The sequence below is a fragment of the Phyllostomus hastatus genome, unplaced genomic scaffold (assembly GCF_019186645.2).
Source record: "Phyllostomus hastatus isolate PE091 unplaced genomic scaffold, TTU_PhHast_1.1 phas_scaffold_555, whole genome shotgun sequence".
Lineage (NCBI taxonomy): Eukaryota > Metazoa > Chordata > Mammalia > Chiroptera > Phyllostomidae > Phyllostomus > Phyllostomus hastatus.
Window position 1 is genome coordinate 10618934 of NW_025334036.1, and position 18101 is coordinate 10637034.

Sequence of the window (18101 nt, forward strand, 5' to 3'; positions counted from 1 at the left end):
AGCGGTACGCACCCATACCTAAGTGAGTCAATTCCCGTATGGGAGTGGCGCGGTGTGCAAATATTGCCGCTTTAAAAACACAGATTTCTGTACTGCCCTACAGAGTTGAGCGCGAATAAATGTTCCCTGCCTTTTTTTTTTTTTTTTTTTTTTTACTATGTACTGCCAGAGCATATGGAGAGTACACGCAAGTCAGAGGTGAGTCCGCGGGTTCGGCTGCGGAGCGCAGTGGAAACTGGATCGGGCCAAGAACCGGCCCATCCTATGGCCCCGCCGGCCCCGCGGGCACCCGGACCTGGTGGGGACAACGTGTCAGAAGAGCCCGTGGGCTCTATCATCTTCCGGGCAGGAGCCGTGAATTTGACCGCCTCTGGTTGCCAGCTAGGGAAACTGAGGCGGGCCAGCGGGGGGCGGGGGGGGGGACTCCCGTGCGGATTCCGGGAGAAGCTGCGGCGGCGGATCTTCGCCCTGCGAGCTCTTCGCGCCGCCCGCCCGCCCGTGAGTCCGCCTCCTGCCCTCCCCGCCCGCTGGCGGCGGCAGGATTGAGGAAGTGCGTCTGGGCTCGGCCCGGCCCCGCGCGCGCGGCCGGAGCGCAGGGGGCGGAGGGCAGTGGCACCGCCAGGCCCTGGCCCGCCGGCGTCCCTCCCGCCCCGCGCGCCCAGCCCAGTCGCCATCGCCGCCGCCTCAGGTAAGCGCTGTCCCGGCCGGTGCCCCGTGCCCTGCGCACAGCGCCCCGCCCGGAGTCCTAGCTGCCGCCTGCGGCCGGTCCGCGTGGAGCCCTGGGCCCCCGCAGCTCAGGCCGGCGCCCCAGGGGGCCACCAAGGGCGCCCAGACCCCAGGCAGCCCGTGGGGTGGGGCTGCGCGGAGCCACAGATCGGAACCCCTAACCCCCAGCGGGACGGTGCCGGAACGGAGGGAGCAGAGGCAAGAGCCCAAAGTAGGAAAACAACCGGGGTGTCTCTCCCCATGGCTTCTCAGCCTTTGAGGAAAACCCCTTCCTTCAACGTGGAGCGGGGCCGTGGGAGCGCGCGTGTGCGCCTGTGAGTGCAAGTGCGTGTGAGTCGGGAAGGGGCTGCCAGGGGTCTCTCTCTTCCCCCCGGGGGTGGCCTGGGGGCGCGGGAGGCCCGAGAGGACCGCACACTGTCACCCTCTCCGAAGTCTAAGGCACACTCAGTGCCCAAGCGTCCAGTCTCTCTGGTCCGTAAAAACCGCCATCTCTGGGCGACCTTCCCTGACAGGGGCGCAGGGGCGAGGGCTGTTGGGGGTCAGGGGGAGCCAGGGAAGAGAGAGAGAGAGTGATGGAGAATATGGGGACCTCTGGGGGTCAGAGAGAGACGGTGACTGAGAATTTGGGGACTTCTGTGGCCAGCTCAACTGGCCCCTCCGCAGCAGTTGGAGGCTGCAAAGCGTTTGTCTCACAAACACATCCTCAGGCCGGTGGCAGAGGGGCGGAGAAACGGGAGCCTCTCCCATTGTCTCCGAGATCCCTGGAGGTTCTGTATGCGTATAGCTTGGGGCAACATTCACATCCAATGCCTTTTATGGTCTGACTTATCTTCGCTTACCTCCTGAAAGAATAATGAAACGAAATTAAAAACACACATCGGAAGCGAATGCAAAATGTTGGATGCAAATGAAAAAATACAATTTTAAAAATGGGGGGGGAAACAAACCCTAAAGGTGATCTTGGGGTCTGCCAAACCTTTGCACGCTCCCCCCACCCCGGGTTTCCCTCTCTGGGGGAGGGGCCCAGCATCAGTGCTTCCCCTCAGTTGCTAAGACTTAGCCGCCTTCCCGCCCCCTCATCCCTTGAATTGGGTCTGTTAGCGAGTCCCGTGGGGCCGGCCTCTAAAGGGCGTCCAAGTCCGTGGGCTTTTTGCTCACAGCATCCGAGTGCTCCCCGGGCACCACCCTGTCGTTTGGCAGCCAGAATAATTTTTTATTTTTTTAAGTAAGTGAAGCAGATAGTGCCACTCGTCTGCCTGGAACCCTTCCAGAGCTTTCCTTATGAGCGGCATCAAGTCCCGGAGATCCTCCCTGCGCATGCCCGGCAGATCTGGCCTTCGCTGCCTCCAACCCCCTGGCCGTGGCCCTGGCCACCCTGGCGCGCCTGGCTCTCCGGCAGGTGCTCTCTGCTGCCCGCTGACTCTACCTGGCCAGCACCCCGTCTAAACCCAGCCTCTGTCTCTCTCCGTGTTCTTCTTGGGGTCTCCTCTGTGTCCCCACGGCATCTGTGGGACTTCTTTAATTCCCCCAGCGGTGACCACAGCAGCTCCGAGGGTCAGAGGCTGTTTCTGTGTGTCTGCCGTGAGCACTGCTGCGTCTGGACTCCCGGCACTGTCCAGGAGGGGCCGAGGTCCTACGAGGACAGTGACCCATGGCGAATGGGCAGCCTTAACTTCGTTGTGGTTTCGTGACCCTGAAGGGCTTCTGCCCTGGAGCCCTTGGGTGTTCCTCTGGGATTGAGAGGTACCCATTTCCCCGGTCTGCAGGTCCATGACATTTTGAGGTCTGGGACTCCATCAAACACATCAAGCCAGGCCATTGGTCCCCAGGGATGTCTAGAACCATGTGTAGCCCACCCTCTCCACCAGGCTTCTGATTCAAAACCAAGCCAGGCGATGTGAGCATTTCTAGCCTTCTCTTCATGTGCACGTGTCTTCCAACCCATTGGTACCGGCAGTCCTGGCAAAGCCTCCTGAAAAAACCAGGTGGGCAGGTCCAGAATCGCCTCTGTGTCTTCCTTACCTGGGCTCTCCCAGGCTGCTACACATGTCATGAGCTCATGAAGCTCACTCATCAGGAAAGGGCCCATAAAAACATTTGTGGAATGAGTGCCAAGCTCCTCCCCTCCCCACCCCCTTTTCATGAAGTATTTCGGTTGATTCACTAGGACAGCTAGACCTGGCCAAAGAAAACTGGTGAGGTTTAAAAACATGGTGAAAGAATTCTCGTTGCAGAAAAGCCCTCGAAGCTCTCTCTTCGGGAGGTGTGTGCGCCATCAGGGAAAGAAGCATGTCACTGGCACCCATGATTTGCTTGCACTGAACCCCAAAAGAAGCGGGAAGAAGCAAAGATCCGTTTGATGGCCTTGAGCAAAAACTCCAGTTGCTTCATCTTAAAACTTCTACCTTCGCCTCTAAGCCAAAATACAGATTGTAACTGCAAGCGGCTCCAGAGGCAGACGCCTCCCCTGCTAAAGTGATTTTCAAAAGGAAACTGAAAATGGAAAGGGGAACAGAGCGTACTGGGTGAGGGTTGGCCTAAACTATTTTAAAGGTTGTTTTTTTTTCTTTTAAAGTAAACACGCGATAGGGTAAGACTTCTGTTTTCGGGAGGAATGTCTACCGGCGTTCGGATTTCTGGAGTGGGTTAGGTCTACCGAGGAGCGGATTTTCAGAAGTGTTTACAAGCAGACAGCAACTGTCTTCCTTGGTTTCTGAATGTTCCCGGAGCCTTTGTTTTAAAGCAGAGGTTCTGTTTTGCTGCTTCTCCCTGTCCCCGTCTCAAGTTCAGGGCCACCTCCACAACCTGCCTGCCTTCCCGCACTGATATTCTGAGCTCGTCCATCACAGGGCAGATGGGCGACCCCCTGGCCTCCCCCATCCCACCCCCAGCTGTTACTGTCAATAAGAACCACCCTGGCCCAGCTGTAGAAATCTTCAAATCGCACAGCAGCCCAGAGAGGTTGCCCGGGCAGGCGGGTGGGTGGGAGGTCGCATGTCTATTTTTAATAGATGAGAAAACTGAGTCACGTGTAGTTTTCACCTTGTGGTTTCCCTGCGGCCCGTGACTGAGATCATTCAAGACTTTGACCTTCATGCCATGCTTTTTTGCCTTGGACATCATGTACATGACCTTCATTTTTTTTTAACTACGTTGTTAATGGAGAGTGCTCCGTTTCCGAGAATGGTTGCTAATTATCCCGTACTTTACATGCAGTATAGAAAATACACAAACACAGATAGAATGACATGCATTTCACATGGTAATACCCTTCACATCATGCAGTCTGCCCCATGCCAGGCCTGAGCTGGGCCTGGGTCTGCCCTCAGGGGGCCTCTGGTCATTTAATCACCACAGCAGGGTGGGCTATCACATTGGGGGACCCCCTAGCCTCAGTGGAGAGGGCAACCTCATCGGTCTTAGAAGATGAGTCTTCCTCGAACTCAGTTTCTCTTGATAATTCAAACTACGGGGGTTGCGTCCTTCTCTGCGGTGGGCGGCTGCCTTGCACCATGTGGGATGGAAAGTACTGTCCCTAACCTCTACCCTCGAGAGGCCAGGAGCACCCCACCCCCAGCTGTGACAACCGAAGATGCCATCAGACATTGTCAAATGTACCCGGGGGTGGCCAGGGGACAGGCACAATCTACGCGCCCCCCCCTTGCTTACCCCTGGGGCTCAGACTGATTTGGCTTCATAACCAGCACCAATGCCATCCAGAACCCTCCTCCTTGGGATTGCTGCGTGATGGCCAGTTTGGGATTATGCCCACGTCTGGACTTCCAGAAGAGTCTGCCCTGAGCAAAGGCCTTGGGTGACTCCCTGGGATTGTGTCTGCTGCACCCCAGCTGCAGCGGGAGCCCCCGAAGGCAGGCGCCTCATTTAGTTGTCTCGGTGTCACTCTGTAAGTGACAGTGACGTGTGACTATGGAACCGTGACGGGACCCTTTCCCAGGAGGTGCTCTGCCATTGTTTGGGGTTCCTTCCAGATTCTTCCCGGGGGGCCATGATGGGAGCCCAGCTGGGAGGCGAGGTGGGGGATCTCTGCGCTTTCACTGTCCTCACCTGACCAGGTGTGGCTGTCCAGATGGACCATGAAGAGGGATACCGCTCGGGAGAGGGAAAATACCAATGAGCCAGTAGAAATATATGCAACTGTGCAGGAAGGCACCTGACAATGAAGAAAAGCCTCCGGATTTTATGGTGGTTTCTTTTTTTTTCCCACTAGAACAAGACGGCTTTCTGCTCGGCCATGACCGTGAGCCCATGCCTCAGACCTCCCCGCGGGCAGCAGCGGCGGTGACCGCAGCCAGCGCTGACTTGGGGGAGCAGCCACCCCGAGGGTTGATGGCTGGCATGTCGCAGCGACCGCCCAGCATGTACTGGTGTGTGGGGCCGGAGGGATCAGCCGTGGGGCCGGAGCACGCCATGGACACGCATCATGGTAAGGGCAGGACCAGCCCCGCCTGCTGGGCCTAACCCACGTGGAGCCGGGACTGGGCAAGGACAAGGGGGTTTCAATGGGAGGGTCTAAAATGCTGACTGTGTGGTGATTTGTTTTATTATAAAATATATCTCGGGCTCCTCACTTAAATTCTACAAATCAGGGACGGTGGGACAAAATTTAGTGTGGACTCAAAGATCTTAAGAGTCAGAGCAACTGTTCATGGTAAAAGAGATTGTTTTAAAGGAGGGGGAATTGGACTTGCTTTTGTTGTTATAAAAAGAATTCACGTGTGTTAAAGAAAAAAATGGAAACCAAGGAAGTAGGAAACGGAGTCACCCAGAGTCCCACCGCCCCCAACACAGGGACAGGTGAACCTCTTTGCGTCTTCTCGTCTGCGTCTCTGGCCCTCCTGGAAGTTGTTTTCCCTTTGGTTACTGACGCCCTGATGTTTTCTCCCCACCTCGCGTCGGTCACCTAACTCACGTGGATTGGCCGAAACAGCATTTGAGAGCGCTGCACTTGAAAATGAGTAACCTAATCCTTACCCTCCTGTCAGACATTTTGGGACACATAGATTGCTTCTAGTTGCTCCCTGTCATCAAAAGAGCAAGCATTTCCATCTTTTTTAGGTTATTTACAGAAAATAGATTTACAGAAGTGGGATTTTGAGTTCGAACCTTTTATTAAAGGTTTTATTTATTTATTTTTAGAGAGAGGGGAAAGGAAGGAGAAAGAGAGGGAGAGAAACATCAGTGTGTGGTTGCCTCTTGCACGCCCCCTACCGGGGACCTGGCCCAAAACCCAGGCATGTGCCCTGACTGGGGATCGAACCAGTGACCCTTTGGTTTGCAACCCACACTCAATGCACTGAGCTACACCAGCCAGGGCTGAGTTTGAACATTTTCAAGCCTCTTTCCACGTATTGCCAGATTTTCCACTTGAGTTGCACCACTTTTCACATCAGTGTGCTATCACTGATATTGTTCCGAACAATAAATATTTGTTAAATCCTCAGTACACGCCAGGCACTGGGTTCAGTGCCTTGTGAAATAATCTCATTTAATCCTCACAACAACCTGTGGAAATGGTACTTCTCGTCCCTTTTTATAGCTGAGGTCTAGAAGCTTGGTCAAGGTCAACAACTTGTAAATGACAGAACTGTAGTATAAACTCTGTCTTAACCTTGGAACTCTCTCATCCTTCAAGTCTAGGCCATCCTGCAGGGTTTGAGAGGGTCCGTGTGTTCGGCATGAGAGGGTCCGTGTGCTGTGTTTGAGAGGGTCCCTATGTTGGGTTTGAGAGGGCCCCTGTGTTTGTACTCAGCGGTGTTAGCCATTCAACCTTGTACCTGGCTTGGCAAACATTTAGCTCAGTTGCTTTTTTCTCCATTGAGAACATCCAAGGGCTATCCAGGGTGATGATTCCGGATGATGTCTTTGCACATAAGTCAAACTATGAAATGAGAAACAAATTTGCTTCTTGGCTCGCCTGGCACTAAATGTTCTCAGGGCATTTGATTTGCACCTTTTGAAAACTTATTTTCCTTCCTTTTATCAGTTGCTTATTAGAAAGGTCTTACTTTATTAGCGTGAGTGCAAAGCCCCGTGTGCAACCAAATGCTACACACCCGATTTTGGGGTAGCGCCCTCACCTTTCCGGGGTACCCACAGCTCCATTGTCCCACCTGCCTCTCCTAGAAGTCCTGAGGAAGGAGGGTGGGGGCAGGGGTGTTGGGGGCCTTTGGGCTTAGCCACATGGCTGACTGTGTCATCTGAAAAAGCCCCTCGGGAGGCTCTGCCCTGTCCGCCCCCCCCGCCGCCCCGGTCAAGAGCTGATCTCAATGACTGTGTCTCCACCCTGGTCCCTGGATTCACTGGGGAGCATTGAAACTGCCAATACGGGCCACCACCTAGACACACAGGATCAACCTCAGGGAGGGGGAGGGGAGGGGGGAAGGGTAGGCAGGGGTCCTTCCTAAAAGATCTCCTCCCATTCCCGATTCTTCTGTGCCCCTGTGGGTGAGACTCAGCCGGTCTGCCTGGTTCGGATCCTGTAAGACAACTCCTCTCAGACGGCAGTGTGTATGCAGAGTCTTTGGGGATCTTGATGCAATGCAGATTCGGAGTCTGTCGGTCTGGGGCCCCAAGAGTCTGCATTTCTAACAGGCTCCCCAGTTGTGCCGAGGTTGTGGCCCAGCAACCGGGTGGCCAGGGACCCCCCATGGATTCCTCCAGGTCCCAGGGAGCTGGGCTGAGGGGCCCTGGGCAGACCCGGAACCAGCCCAGCCTCTGGGCTTCATGCGGACACTCCCAGCCCCCATGCTCACCCCTTGGATATATGTGTCTGAACTTTGCCCTGCTCTCATAAAGAGTAGGATCCTCGTCCCTGAAAGCCGGGAGCACCAGGCTGGAAGGAACGGGCGCCAGGAGTCTTTGCGGCCCCAGGGTCTCTTTCCTGGTGAAATCCCAGGACTCGCACCCCGTGTTCAGAATTAACCTCCAGGACTCACGCAAGGGTAAGGGAGCTGATGGGAATCCGTGCGGCCGCCTCCCCTAGACACTGTTCTGGGTGCTTGGGGGTGGGGGCCCGGGAGGAGAGGTGATGTCTTACCGACCCTGATTCGAGGGAGGGGCTGAGGTAGGGGCCTAACACATGAGCCACAGAGGTGAAGAAGGTCAGAAGAAAGTGGCCTTAAATACATTGGAAAATTCTGTCCAATGGCTTCGCCTTACGGAAATTATAGTTTCTATTAAGGAATTACAATGATAATTGAACCTTCCTACCAACTTCTATGAAGAAGGTATAAATTGACTCTCCTACCCCAAAAGTTGAAAGGTCCCACAGGGGAAAGAGGAGCCGATCAGGGGACCCCTGTGCTGGGCCCCACCCCCCAGGGATGAAACCCAGCAAACCCGCCTGGGAATGGCAGCAGGCTGCTTACTCGATGGTCTCCTGCGGCCCCCGTGGAACCCCGCTGAGAGCGATGAAAACCTGAGGGCCAAGGGGGACCCACCCCTGGTCGCCTGCCCCTGCAGGGGGCGTACAGTGTCACCGCCGGAACCTCCGCGGCCCCGGGAAGGCTGCGTCCTGTTCTGATGGCTCTGAGTTAAACAGCCTCTGTGAACTGCGAGTCAGCTAACGCGGTGGGCACTTCTCCCGCTGTCTGCTCAGAGCCCACACGGGGATCGCGACTGTTCCTGGTGGCATTGGCCAGGCCCGCCCTCACTTCGTAGTCCTGGGCGACCTGGGCCGAGGGGTTCCCCCTCTCTGAACCCTGGTCCAGAGAGACCAACATACGAAACAATCAGCGTTCGTTTCGCACCCGCAGGCGAGCGGACCGCTGGGGCGCTGGGACGCATGCGCACCGCGTCTATAGCTCTGCACCTCGTGACCTGCAGTCCCCGCGGGGCACAGAGACACACGTGGGGAACGCGGAAACTGTGGCGTGCTCTCTCCTCCACCCTAGGCCTCGGCCAAAGCAAGTCACAGGCAGCTCTCTCCGCACAGGGAGTCCCAGGCTCGGCTGCTGATCCAGGCAGCCGTAACGAATCGGTACCGACACCCCACCCATCCCCGTAGCAGTTGGTGGGCGTTCATTCATTAAAACAAAGCGTATCTTATTTATGTATTTGTACTTATTTACGTAAGTAGTCAGGGGGGCCCTTTTCTCACGGAAAATCTCTAGCCTGGCCCACTGATCTTAACCTTGACCCCAGAGTTCAGGATGCCCAACTTTATAAAACATCCCATGCTGAGTATAAGTTTCAAAAGACGTACTTATGTGCGCCGAGACCCCAGTCTGGGGACAGGTCGCAGCCGGAGAGCAGCACGGCCTTGCTGTGGGGATCCCGGCCACGGCTTGCTCTTGGCTCATCTGTGGGGCTTCTGTTTTCTGCAGTGAGCGTTTGTTTGTGGTTGCAGTTGTTGTGGGTATTTCTGTTTTGTTTTGCTTTGCGTTACTTTTGCCACCAGCAGGATGGCAGTGCAATGTATTTTCAAAAGGGTTGCCTCTTTAAGTGCTGACCTTTGGTGACCGGGATCCAACCAGCACACCTCCGTGCTTGCGTCCAAAGTCAAATTGGTCCCATGGGCCTCTTTCCCTTCATTCCTTTCTGGAACAGATTGGGAATTTTTGATTCAGTGAGCCTGGAGCTGGGCCTGGACAGGGGTGTCCAACCTGCGGCCCAGGATGTCTGTGAGTGCGGCCCAGCACAAAATCAGAAATTTACTTAAATTACGATGAGATTTTTGGAGATTACGTGTTGCAATGTATTTACTATGTGGCCCAAGACAACTCTTCTTCCAGTGCAACCCAGAGACACCAGAAGGTTGGCCAGCCCTACACCCTCTGGGTATTGTCCCCAGCAGCGGGGCTGGGGTGACAGGGCAACCCTGCGCCCTCTTCCCCCAGTCCAGTCGCTGGTCTCAGCCCAGGGAACACTAGTCTAGACCTGACTCCCAGCTCTGCCCAAGGAGAAAGCTGACTGCTAGAAAAAAAAACAAAAAAACCATAATACTCCATGTAGGGGAGCTCTTGCCTTTTAAAAATCCTTGGGAGCTGACATGCTTTGCAAATGATAAAGTTCTTCTAATACTTCCAGGTAGAGTTTGGAAAAAGAGCTCAACTCTAGTAAAGCCCGTTTCTACTTCTGGGCGTTTGGGGAAATGGGCGTGTGTGTGTGTGTGTGTGTGTACAAATGTGTTTTTTTTTTTTTAACGCGGCTACCTGTTTTGGCTGGCATGACTCACCTTGCGTTTGTCAGAATGTTCATCCTCTCAAAGACCACAGGCAGGTGAGTGCTCGGCCTGCCGGCCGCCCTGAAGCACCAGGTGTTCTGAGTGTGCCCCTCCCATGTCTGTGCTGCACAGTTGGGACCAGGAAGGAATGTTGCAAGCTTATTAGCCCCAGCTCCTTCCCAGGGAGCCCTGGGCCAGGGCCGCAGGGCAATCTATTTTGACAAACAAGCCATTAGACATTCTTGCCCCTTCTGACGCTGGTCACAGTGGAAAAACCTGTCCAGCCAGCTGAGGTGAGGCTCCCTGGAAAGTAGAGAAGTGAGGAAACTTCTAGATACTTCAGGCCTTGGTGAGGAGCCTCTTCTGGACTTGGAGGGTAAGGGGCGGGGCTTGGGCAGACACACCCCTACCTTACTGGGAGGGTTCACAGCTTCCGTGGCCCATCTCCCTGAGCACTTTCCTGCACCAGACTCAGCATGGACCAGAGGAAGGGAAGGAACGTTGCAGAAGGTCTCCAAATTCCAGGTTTTTACATGGCTACTTTCAATGTCTTTTTTTTTTTTTTTTTTGGCCTTTTGCGTTCAAATCGGTATTCAAAATCACTTCTGACTCTCGGAGCCCAGTGGTTTACTCAAGTGGGGCCTCTTCTTGCCTTCTAGAAATAGAAATGGGAAATAAGCAGAATAGGAAGTGCCCCTTGGGCTGCAAGAAATCCTGCGGGGGACGCATGCATGTTGACGGGTCCCTTTTGGGGTGTCGCTGCCGGCCACGTCACTAGCCTGTTCCTGAGGCCAGCGTCCTGTGCGTGCTGTGCGTGCCTGCTGGGCTGTGTCCACACCCGTGAACGGGGTGCCCTCCGCGGCCTGACCACAGGATGAGGAGTCCTTATGGAGGGGTGATGGGGAGGGAGGCTGAGAAGGGAGTGAGGGGTGGGAGAAAGGGGCTGTGGGCACCCATCCGTGGGGGCTGCAGTTAAGACCGCTGTGTTTCAGTGCCGGCGAAGACGTGGCCAACTAGGGAAGCTCTTGGCTTATATGACTTGTTGTTTTAAAGATTTTATTTTTTGATGTTTAGAGAGAGGGCAAAAGAAGGAGAAAGAGAGGGAGAGAAACCTCGATGTGAGAGAGAAACATCAATTGGTTGCCTCTTCTATGTTCCCGGACTGGGGACCGAATCTACAACCCAGGCATGTGCCCCAACCGGGAATCGAACCGGTAACCCTTCACTTTGTGGGATGATACCCAGCCAACTGAGCCAGACTGGTGAGGACTCGATGGGACTTTTAACATGAACCTTAGTCTGAAGCTTAGATCCTCTCCTGATTATTTGTCCAGAATATGCTTACCCTCAACCATGAGGAGCTGACCACCTCTCAAACAGCACCAGCCTCTCTATGGGAAACTCCATGAGGAAGCTTAGGAATGGGTCCTGCTCTCTCTGGGTCTAGCTCCTAGGCCGCTCGGCATCCCCTCACCCCTTCCTGGACATAACTAAAAGCAGGCGCCTTGGCCTCCAAACTGTGGAGTATGAATTTCATTCCCCTTTCCAGGAGCCCCAGTGAATGAAAATAGGGACTTCCAGAGTTCCTCAGAAGCCCCACTTATGGTCCTTTCACCACCCTGGCCATCTCTGTGTCCAGTTCATCCAGATTCCATGTAGCTATCTTGTTAATTACTCAGTGACATTTGTCATAAAGACAAGAGAAAAAAGCAAAAATGGAAGCATGCCTATTAAGCCATAGAATCCTCCTGAGCCCATACCTCTGAGGTTACAGAAGGAATCACACCTGCATGAGACATTATATTTTCCACTGTTAAGAACTGTTCGGGGTCCTGGCTGGTGTGGCTCACTGGATTGAGTGCTGGCCTGCAAACCAAAGGGTCACCAGTTCAAATCCCAGTCAAGGCACATACCTGGGTTGCAGGCCAGGTCCCCACTAGGGGGTGTGAGAGAGGCAACCACACATTGATGTTTTTCTCCCTCTCTTTCTCCCACCCTTCCCCTTTCTAAAAATAAATAAATAAAATCTTTTTTTTGAAAGGATTACACTCCATCTTGCCAATTCTTGCCAGGGCTGTGCCTGGCAGCTTCTATGACACCCATCCCTCATCATCCGGCACCCAGCGCGCGGCGCCAGGTGTTGGTTTAAATTCGCCTACCTGGTCACTCCCAGAGAACCAAGAATGAAAAGAAGTCCATTTTGGCACTTCACGTTTATCAGAGGCTTCCAGAGGTTCCACGCCGTTGGGAAGTTGTAGTCCATCATTTTGGACATAGGCCCAGGTGGTGATGCAAATTGGAGGTTAGATTCTGAATACACGAGGAAAAGGATGAGACCCTCACAGTTCCTTTCAGTAGCTCACTTTGAAGCTGTGATGGCCTCACGGGCTCCTAGAGACCAGAGGTGAGGGAACGCAGGGCGGTTCCCTCAGGCTGCTGTGCCCACGCCCAGCTCTGAACAGCAACGGGGGCCCAGTGGGCGGTTGCTCGTTTCTCGGTAAACATCACCAGCACTTCTGGGTTCAAAAGCAAAGAGCAAGCTAATAGCCCTGGCCCGGTGGCTCTGTCGGTTGGAGCATCATCCCATACACCAAAAGGCTGAGCGTTTAATTCCAGGTCAGGCACGGTTGTGGGTTTGGTTCCCGGGTGGGGTGCCTGTGGGAGGCAACCAGTCAGTGTTTCTCTCTCACATACGTCCTTCTCTCTCTCTCTCTGCCTCCCTCTCTCTCTAAAATCAATAAACGTATCCTCAGGTGAGGATTTTTAAACCTTATCCAAGTAAGAACACCTGTTTAAAGAAGCAAGGGCTGCAGAACTATAAGGCAAAGCCCCCAGTCCCAAAGGGGTCTATCTCTCTGCCCTGTTTCTGGTTCTGATGATTCGGGTCATTGATGTTTCTCTACGTAAAGAACGCGCCCGAACATCTCTCTTGCTCCACCCAAAGAGACAGTGTCTGTCTGTCGCCTGGCTGTCGCGATCAAGGACGGTGTCCTTCCCTTTGTACATCTCCCTGTCCCTCCCTCCACGTTCAATTCTGTCCGCGTTCTCTCCTCTCCATGTAGCAGTTGTGACACTGAGCGAGAGGTTCCCCGAGCTGTGCGTTGGCCTGGGGATTCCGTGTTTCACGGGGCCGGGGAGGCGAGCGTCTCTCCCCGCCTTTTCCCTCCATGCCCCGTCCCGGCGCTGGCTCAGCTCTTGGCTTGGAGCCCTGGTTCACCCGGGGCACTTTCTGAAGACAGCGGCTGAGAACGGTGACCGGAACCCGGAAGAGACTGGGCGCTGCTGAGAGCGTGCTCACGCCGCCACCCCTGCCATCCCCACCGGAAATCACCCGCCGTCAGAACGCTGCACTTCCGTTCCGATGTGGTTGGGTTCTCCCTGCTTGGCGGGTTCCCTGGGTTCCCTCTCTGGAAGCTCTTAGAATCTGCCCTTGTTGCTTGCTGCTGAGCCTCTGGGGGAGGCCAAAGCCCGCCCCGTCAGGCCTTTGAGGAGTCCTTGTGTTTGCTTCCAAGGGGTTTCCTTCCTCTGCTTTTTCGCTTTTTTGTTTTGTTGGTTTTTCTGTTACTTAAGATACCGGTGGCTCATCTTTTGTGTCCCATTTTCCAACTCTTCTCTTTCCTCCTCAAGTGGGAGAGATGTCCCGGACTTCACCTCCCATTGAATGTTGCAGCTTGTCGTTCATTTTTTAATTTTTAAAAGCTCTCTCCTGTCCCCAGCATCCCGTCCCTGTGTTACACACACTCAGCATCGTCTTGAGTCTCCTGAGCACCCTGATGGGCTTTTTTCAAATGCTGACATCATTCTGATGGTCTTCGCTGTTAATTTTAAAATGTATTTCTCAATATCAAGTTCATTGATGAAAATCGACATGTTTACTCTGAATTCTAGATGAACTAGTAATTGCATGATTCAAAGCACTATTCGGGAAATTGGCAGTTGGTTGACTGTAAGCAGAGCGTGTTCATAAGGTTCATGGGAAGCAATTTCCTATGATGCTAAGAGAAGTCAGCAAAAGGCTGGCAGAAAAATATTTTTTCATTGGCACTTAGAGTTTTTTTAAGATTTTATTTATTTTCAGAGAGAGGGGAAGGGAAGGAGAGGGGGGGAGAGAAACATCAATGTGTGGTTGCCTCTCATGTGCCCCCGGACTGAGGACCTGGCCTGCAACCCAGGCATGTGCCCTGACTGGGAATTGAACCAGTGACCCTTTGGTTCACAGCCCACACTCAATCCACTGAGCTATACCAGCCAGGGCTATTGGTACTTACTTTTGAAGTTCTTTTTAATGCCCTGCATTACCTACATTTCTTTTTTTAAATTTAATTTTTATTGATGAGAGAGAGAGAGGCATCAATTTGTTGTTCCACTTACTGATGCATTCACTGGTTGATTCTTGCATGTGCCCTGACCGGGGATCAAACCCACAACCTTGGTACATCAAAATGACGCTCCAACTGACTGAGCTACTCAGCCAGGGCCTATGTACATTTCTTCTAAGGCCTGGCTTTTTATCCATCTTTGTTAATTCAGTGTTGTTATTTCAACAATGATCAAGCATCTCTTTATGGGACTTGCTGGTCCGGAATCTGAGGACACAGTCGGACCATGGCCTCTGCTCTCACGGGGATCATAATTCCAGCAGGAAGAACAGGCAGGGAAGAACAGAGGCAACACCGGCTGATGCTGGGGGAGGTTAGCCTCATGGAAAGGCTATGCACTCAGGAGGCACCTCATGGCTATGTTTAATTACATACTGGGTGAGGCCTCTTTGAGGAAGTAGCACTGACTCTCACATCGGTTTGGCTGACCAGAAGGAGGGAGCCGTGGGAGGCTGGGACATTTTCAAACCCACTGAAGACAGCCGAGAAGCTCAGCCCTCCTCCCTGAGCTCCCCCCACGGCATGTCAGAGCCTGTGACGCCCTGGTCACTGGGGAGCCAGAAGAATGTCCCTGTGATGCTTATGTCCCAGGGAAGCATGGCCAATACACGCATGCTCTGCTGTCCGGAAGTGAAAGGGGCCCCCAAGAAAATCGGGGTTGGAGAGCAATGTGCAAAGGGCGCTATTTCGACCAGAAGTTGGGGTGCATGTCCAGAGACAGGTGGCACGTGAGCAGACTCAGGGGAATGGAGTGAGAGCACCAGTCCCATGCAGAGCTGGGGCGTGGCATGCCTGGCAAGGGCACCGGTGGGTGCAGAAGCTGTGTGGGGGGGGTGGGGGGTGAGCTGGGGGTGCTTGAGGCACAGGGTGCTGGAAGCACCGCGTGGAGCTGGAGAGGCAGCCTTCGTGCAGGCCAGGGCCGGGCTCGGGTCTCGGAATGATGGCAGACCTAGGACCTAAGACGGGAGGTCCGATCGCGGGAGCTGAAAGAGAAGGCTCGGGTGTGACCCAGGATGGTGTTGCAGGATGGGAAGACCAGAATGGCCTGGGAATCTGTTTGTAAGGGAAAGCTATCAGGACTCATGGAGGTATTTGTTGTTATGCAACAAACCACCCCAAAACTCACTGGCTTTAAACAACCATAAAATTTGCCCGAGCTGGTGTAGTTCTGTTGGTTGGAGCATAGTCCTGTACACCAAAATGTTGCGGGTTCGATTCCCAATCAGGGCACGTGCGGAAAGCAACCGATCGTTGTTTCCTTCTCTCTCTGTTTCTCTTTCTGTTTCTCTTACTCTTGCTCTAAAAATCAAATGACGATTGGAAAAAAAAAGCAATAAAGTTTATAATTTCCCAGGATTCTGTGGGTCAGGCATCGGCAGGGCTCAGCTGGGTGGTTCTTCTGGTATTGCTCACAAGTTCAATGCCTCAGTGCCTCTCCCTCCACATGACTCCTCTCTGTCCACAAGCTTTCTTGCCCTGCAGATGTCTAGCCTGAGCCTCTCTGTGGCATAGCAGTGGATTTGCCAGAGTTCGGAAGCAGAAACTCCTAGGCCTTAGGAAGGCTTAGGTCTGGGGCTGTCTCTTCATCACTCCTGCTGCCTGCTATTGGTCAAAACAGGTCCAAAGGCAGGACCAGAATAGATTCCACCTCCCACAGGGAGGAGGAGCAAAAAGTTGGTGGCCATCTTTAATGCACCACATGGATGAGCCATCAAGAGTAAGAGAAAGAGGAATCAAGAATGTCCCGCCTCTGAGATTTAACCAACGTTGATATTTGGTCATTTTTACTTCAAAAAGCAGTTAAATGAGTAAAAATGGCGAGGGTAGTTAGAGCCCTCTCCCTAAGTCCTGCTGTCCATCAGCCCCTCAAAGGCAGTGATTATTGTCAAGTTAGTGTGAACCCTTTGCCGAGTTTTGTACCGTTGCTAAATATGTGTGTCCTTGAAAGTTCATCGTACTGTTTCTGCCCCGTGAGGCTGGTCCCCTCTGGGCTGCCACCTGGTAATCAAGGGGTCGGCATAACTTCCACAACATCACCCACCTTGGTTAAGGAAGAGGCTTTGTTGAAGGAAAGGACATCACAAAGATGGGGTCTACCAGATGGATGGCATGCCGTCCCCAGTCTGCCATCCGACAGGGAGGCATGCCAGGGTTTCTGCTGGGCAGGAGCAGGCTCTGGTCCAGAGGAGGGTCCGGCATGGGTCTCAGCTCTCAGAGGGCTAGCCCATCAATAGCCACGGGTGTGTACTGGCTGCATGTGTGCGACAACTTGGGGCTGTGGGTGTTGTTGTCCCCCGGACACTAGACCCTGGAAACTGAGCTTGGGTGCCATCCCTTCAGCTGGGAGAGGGGGAACCCATCAGCTGGCTCACTGTCTACTTTTGAGGGGTAACAACCAGTAGCATGTTTTGGCAATTCTGTGCCTTGTGGGACAGTTTCCACATTTTATATTTTTAAATAAATGTTTTATACTTGGCCATTTTTTTTGTAACTTAACTTTTCAAGCAACATAAAGCTTATTCAGTGTAAGACATATACAGTTGATCCTTGAATGATACAGGGGTAAGGAGTGCCAACCGTCCCCACCATGGTTGAAAATCCATATACAACTTTTGACTCCCCCCAAATTTAACTACTAATAGCCTACTTCTAACTGGAAGTCATACTGGTGACATAAAGAGTCAATTAACACCTATTTTGTATGTTATATATACCATATACTGTATTCTTACAATAAGTAAGCCAGAGAAAAGACAGTGTTACTAAGAAAATCCTAAGGAAGAGGAAATACAGCATTTATTTTAAAAATCCACATATAAGTGGAGCCCACCAGTTCAAACCTGTGTTTTTCAAGGGTCAGCTGTATTTTCTGAGAAGCCAGATAAAACCTGCTGCCTATAAAACTAGCTAGGCCTGGTGCTTTTGTTATGGATAGGGTTTGGGGTTTTTTTTTTACTATTGATTACATTTTTTAAGGTTATAGGTTTATTTAAATTCCATTTTTTCTTGAGTCACCCATTTAATCTAGATTTTCAAATGTGTTTACATAAAGTTCATAGTGGCTTTAGGATTTAAAATAAAATTTTAGATTAGTGTGTTCATTTTTCATAGATAAAACTTCATATAAAACTCAAAAGTACAAAAGCAAATACAATGAAAAGTACTCCCGGCCACCTTCCTCCCCAGTCTTCCTGTTCCCCTCACTTCTAAAGAATCAGAAAAAAAGAGTTAGTTCCCTTTCTCTTCCCCCCTCCTCAAAATCAGTTTCTTGGGCCTAGAATCAAAATGGCTTTTTTTTACAATAAAGCTTTTTTTAAGTTTTGATCCAGAAATTTTATTTCCAGTTGTTTTTCTTTTTAAATATTTTTTCAATTACAGTTGACATTCCGTATTATATTAGTTTCAAGTAGTACAGCAGCATGATTAGAGATTTATATAATTTATGAAGCGATCACTCCAATAATTCTGGCACACAGTTATTACAATATTACTGACTATATTCTCTGTGCTATACTTTACATCCCTGTGACTATTTTTGTAACTGGCAATTTCTACTTTTTTTTAAACAGATTTATTATTATTATTATTACCATTATTATTATTATTATTATTATTATTATTATTATCATCCTTACCCAAGGACATGCCTAATGATTTTAGAGAAAGGGGAAGGGAGAGAGAGAGAGAAAGAGAGAGAGAGAGAGACATTGATGTGAGAGAGAAACATGGATTGGTTACAACTTCTTGAGGGGCATCTTCTCACTTCTGGGAACTCATCTTTTTTCAACTTGTTCATTTTTCCTAGTTATTTG

The 18101-nt window shown here is 52.1% G+C and overlaps 1 protein-coding gene across 5 annotated transcripts in view; it reads left to right on the top strand.

The window, feature by feature from the left end:
• The first annotated feature begins 556 nt into the window (after positions 1 to 556).
• LRRK1 (leucine rich repeat kinase 1) overlaps positions 557 to 18101 on the top strand; it is a 105201-nt gene continuing 87656 nt past the window's right edge. The window contains exons 1-2 of one of the 5 annotated variants that reach the window (XM_045825093.1): positions 557 to 688; positions 4955 to 5170. In XM_045825093.1, coding sequence (XP_045681049.1) covers positions 4993 to 5170 — 178 coding nt within the window. In that variant the 5' untranslated portion in view covers positions 557 to 688; positions 4955 to 4992. Of the gene's footprint in view, positions 689 to 1019; positions 1041 to 2979; positions 3252 to 4954; positions 5171 to 7570; positions 7689 to 18101 lie in introns of those variants that run through there. The other 4 variants (XM_045825094.1, XM_045825092.1, XM_045825095.1 and 1 more) reach the window with 4 other exon arrangements.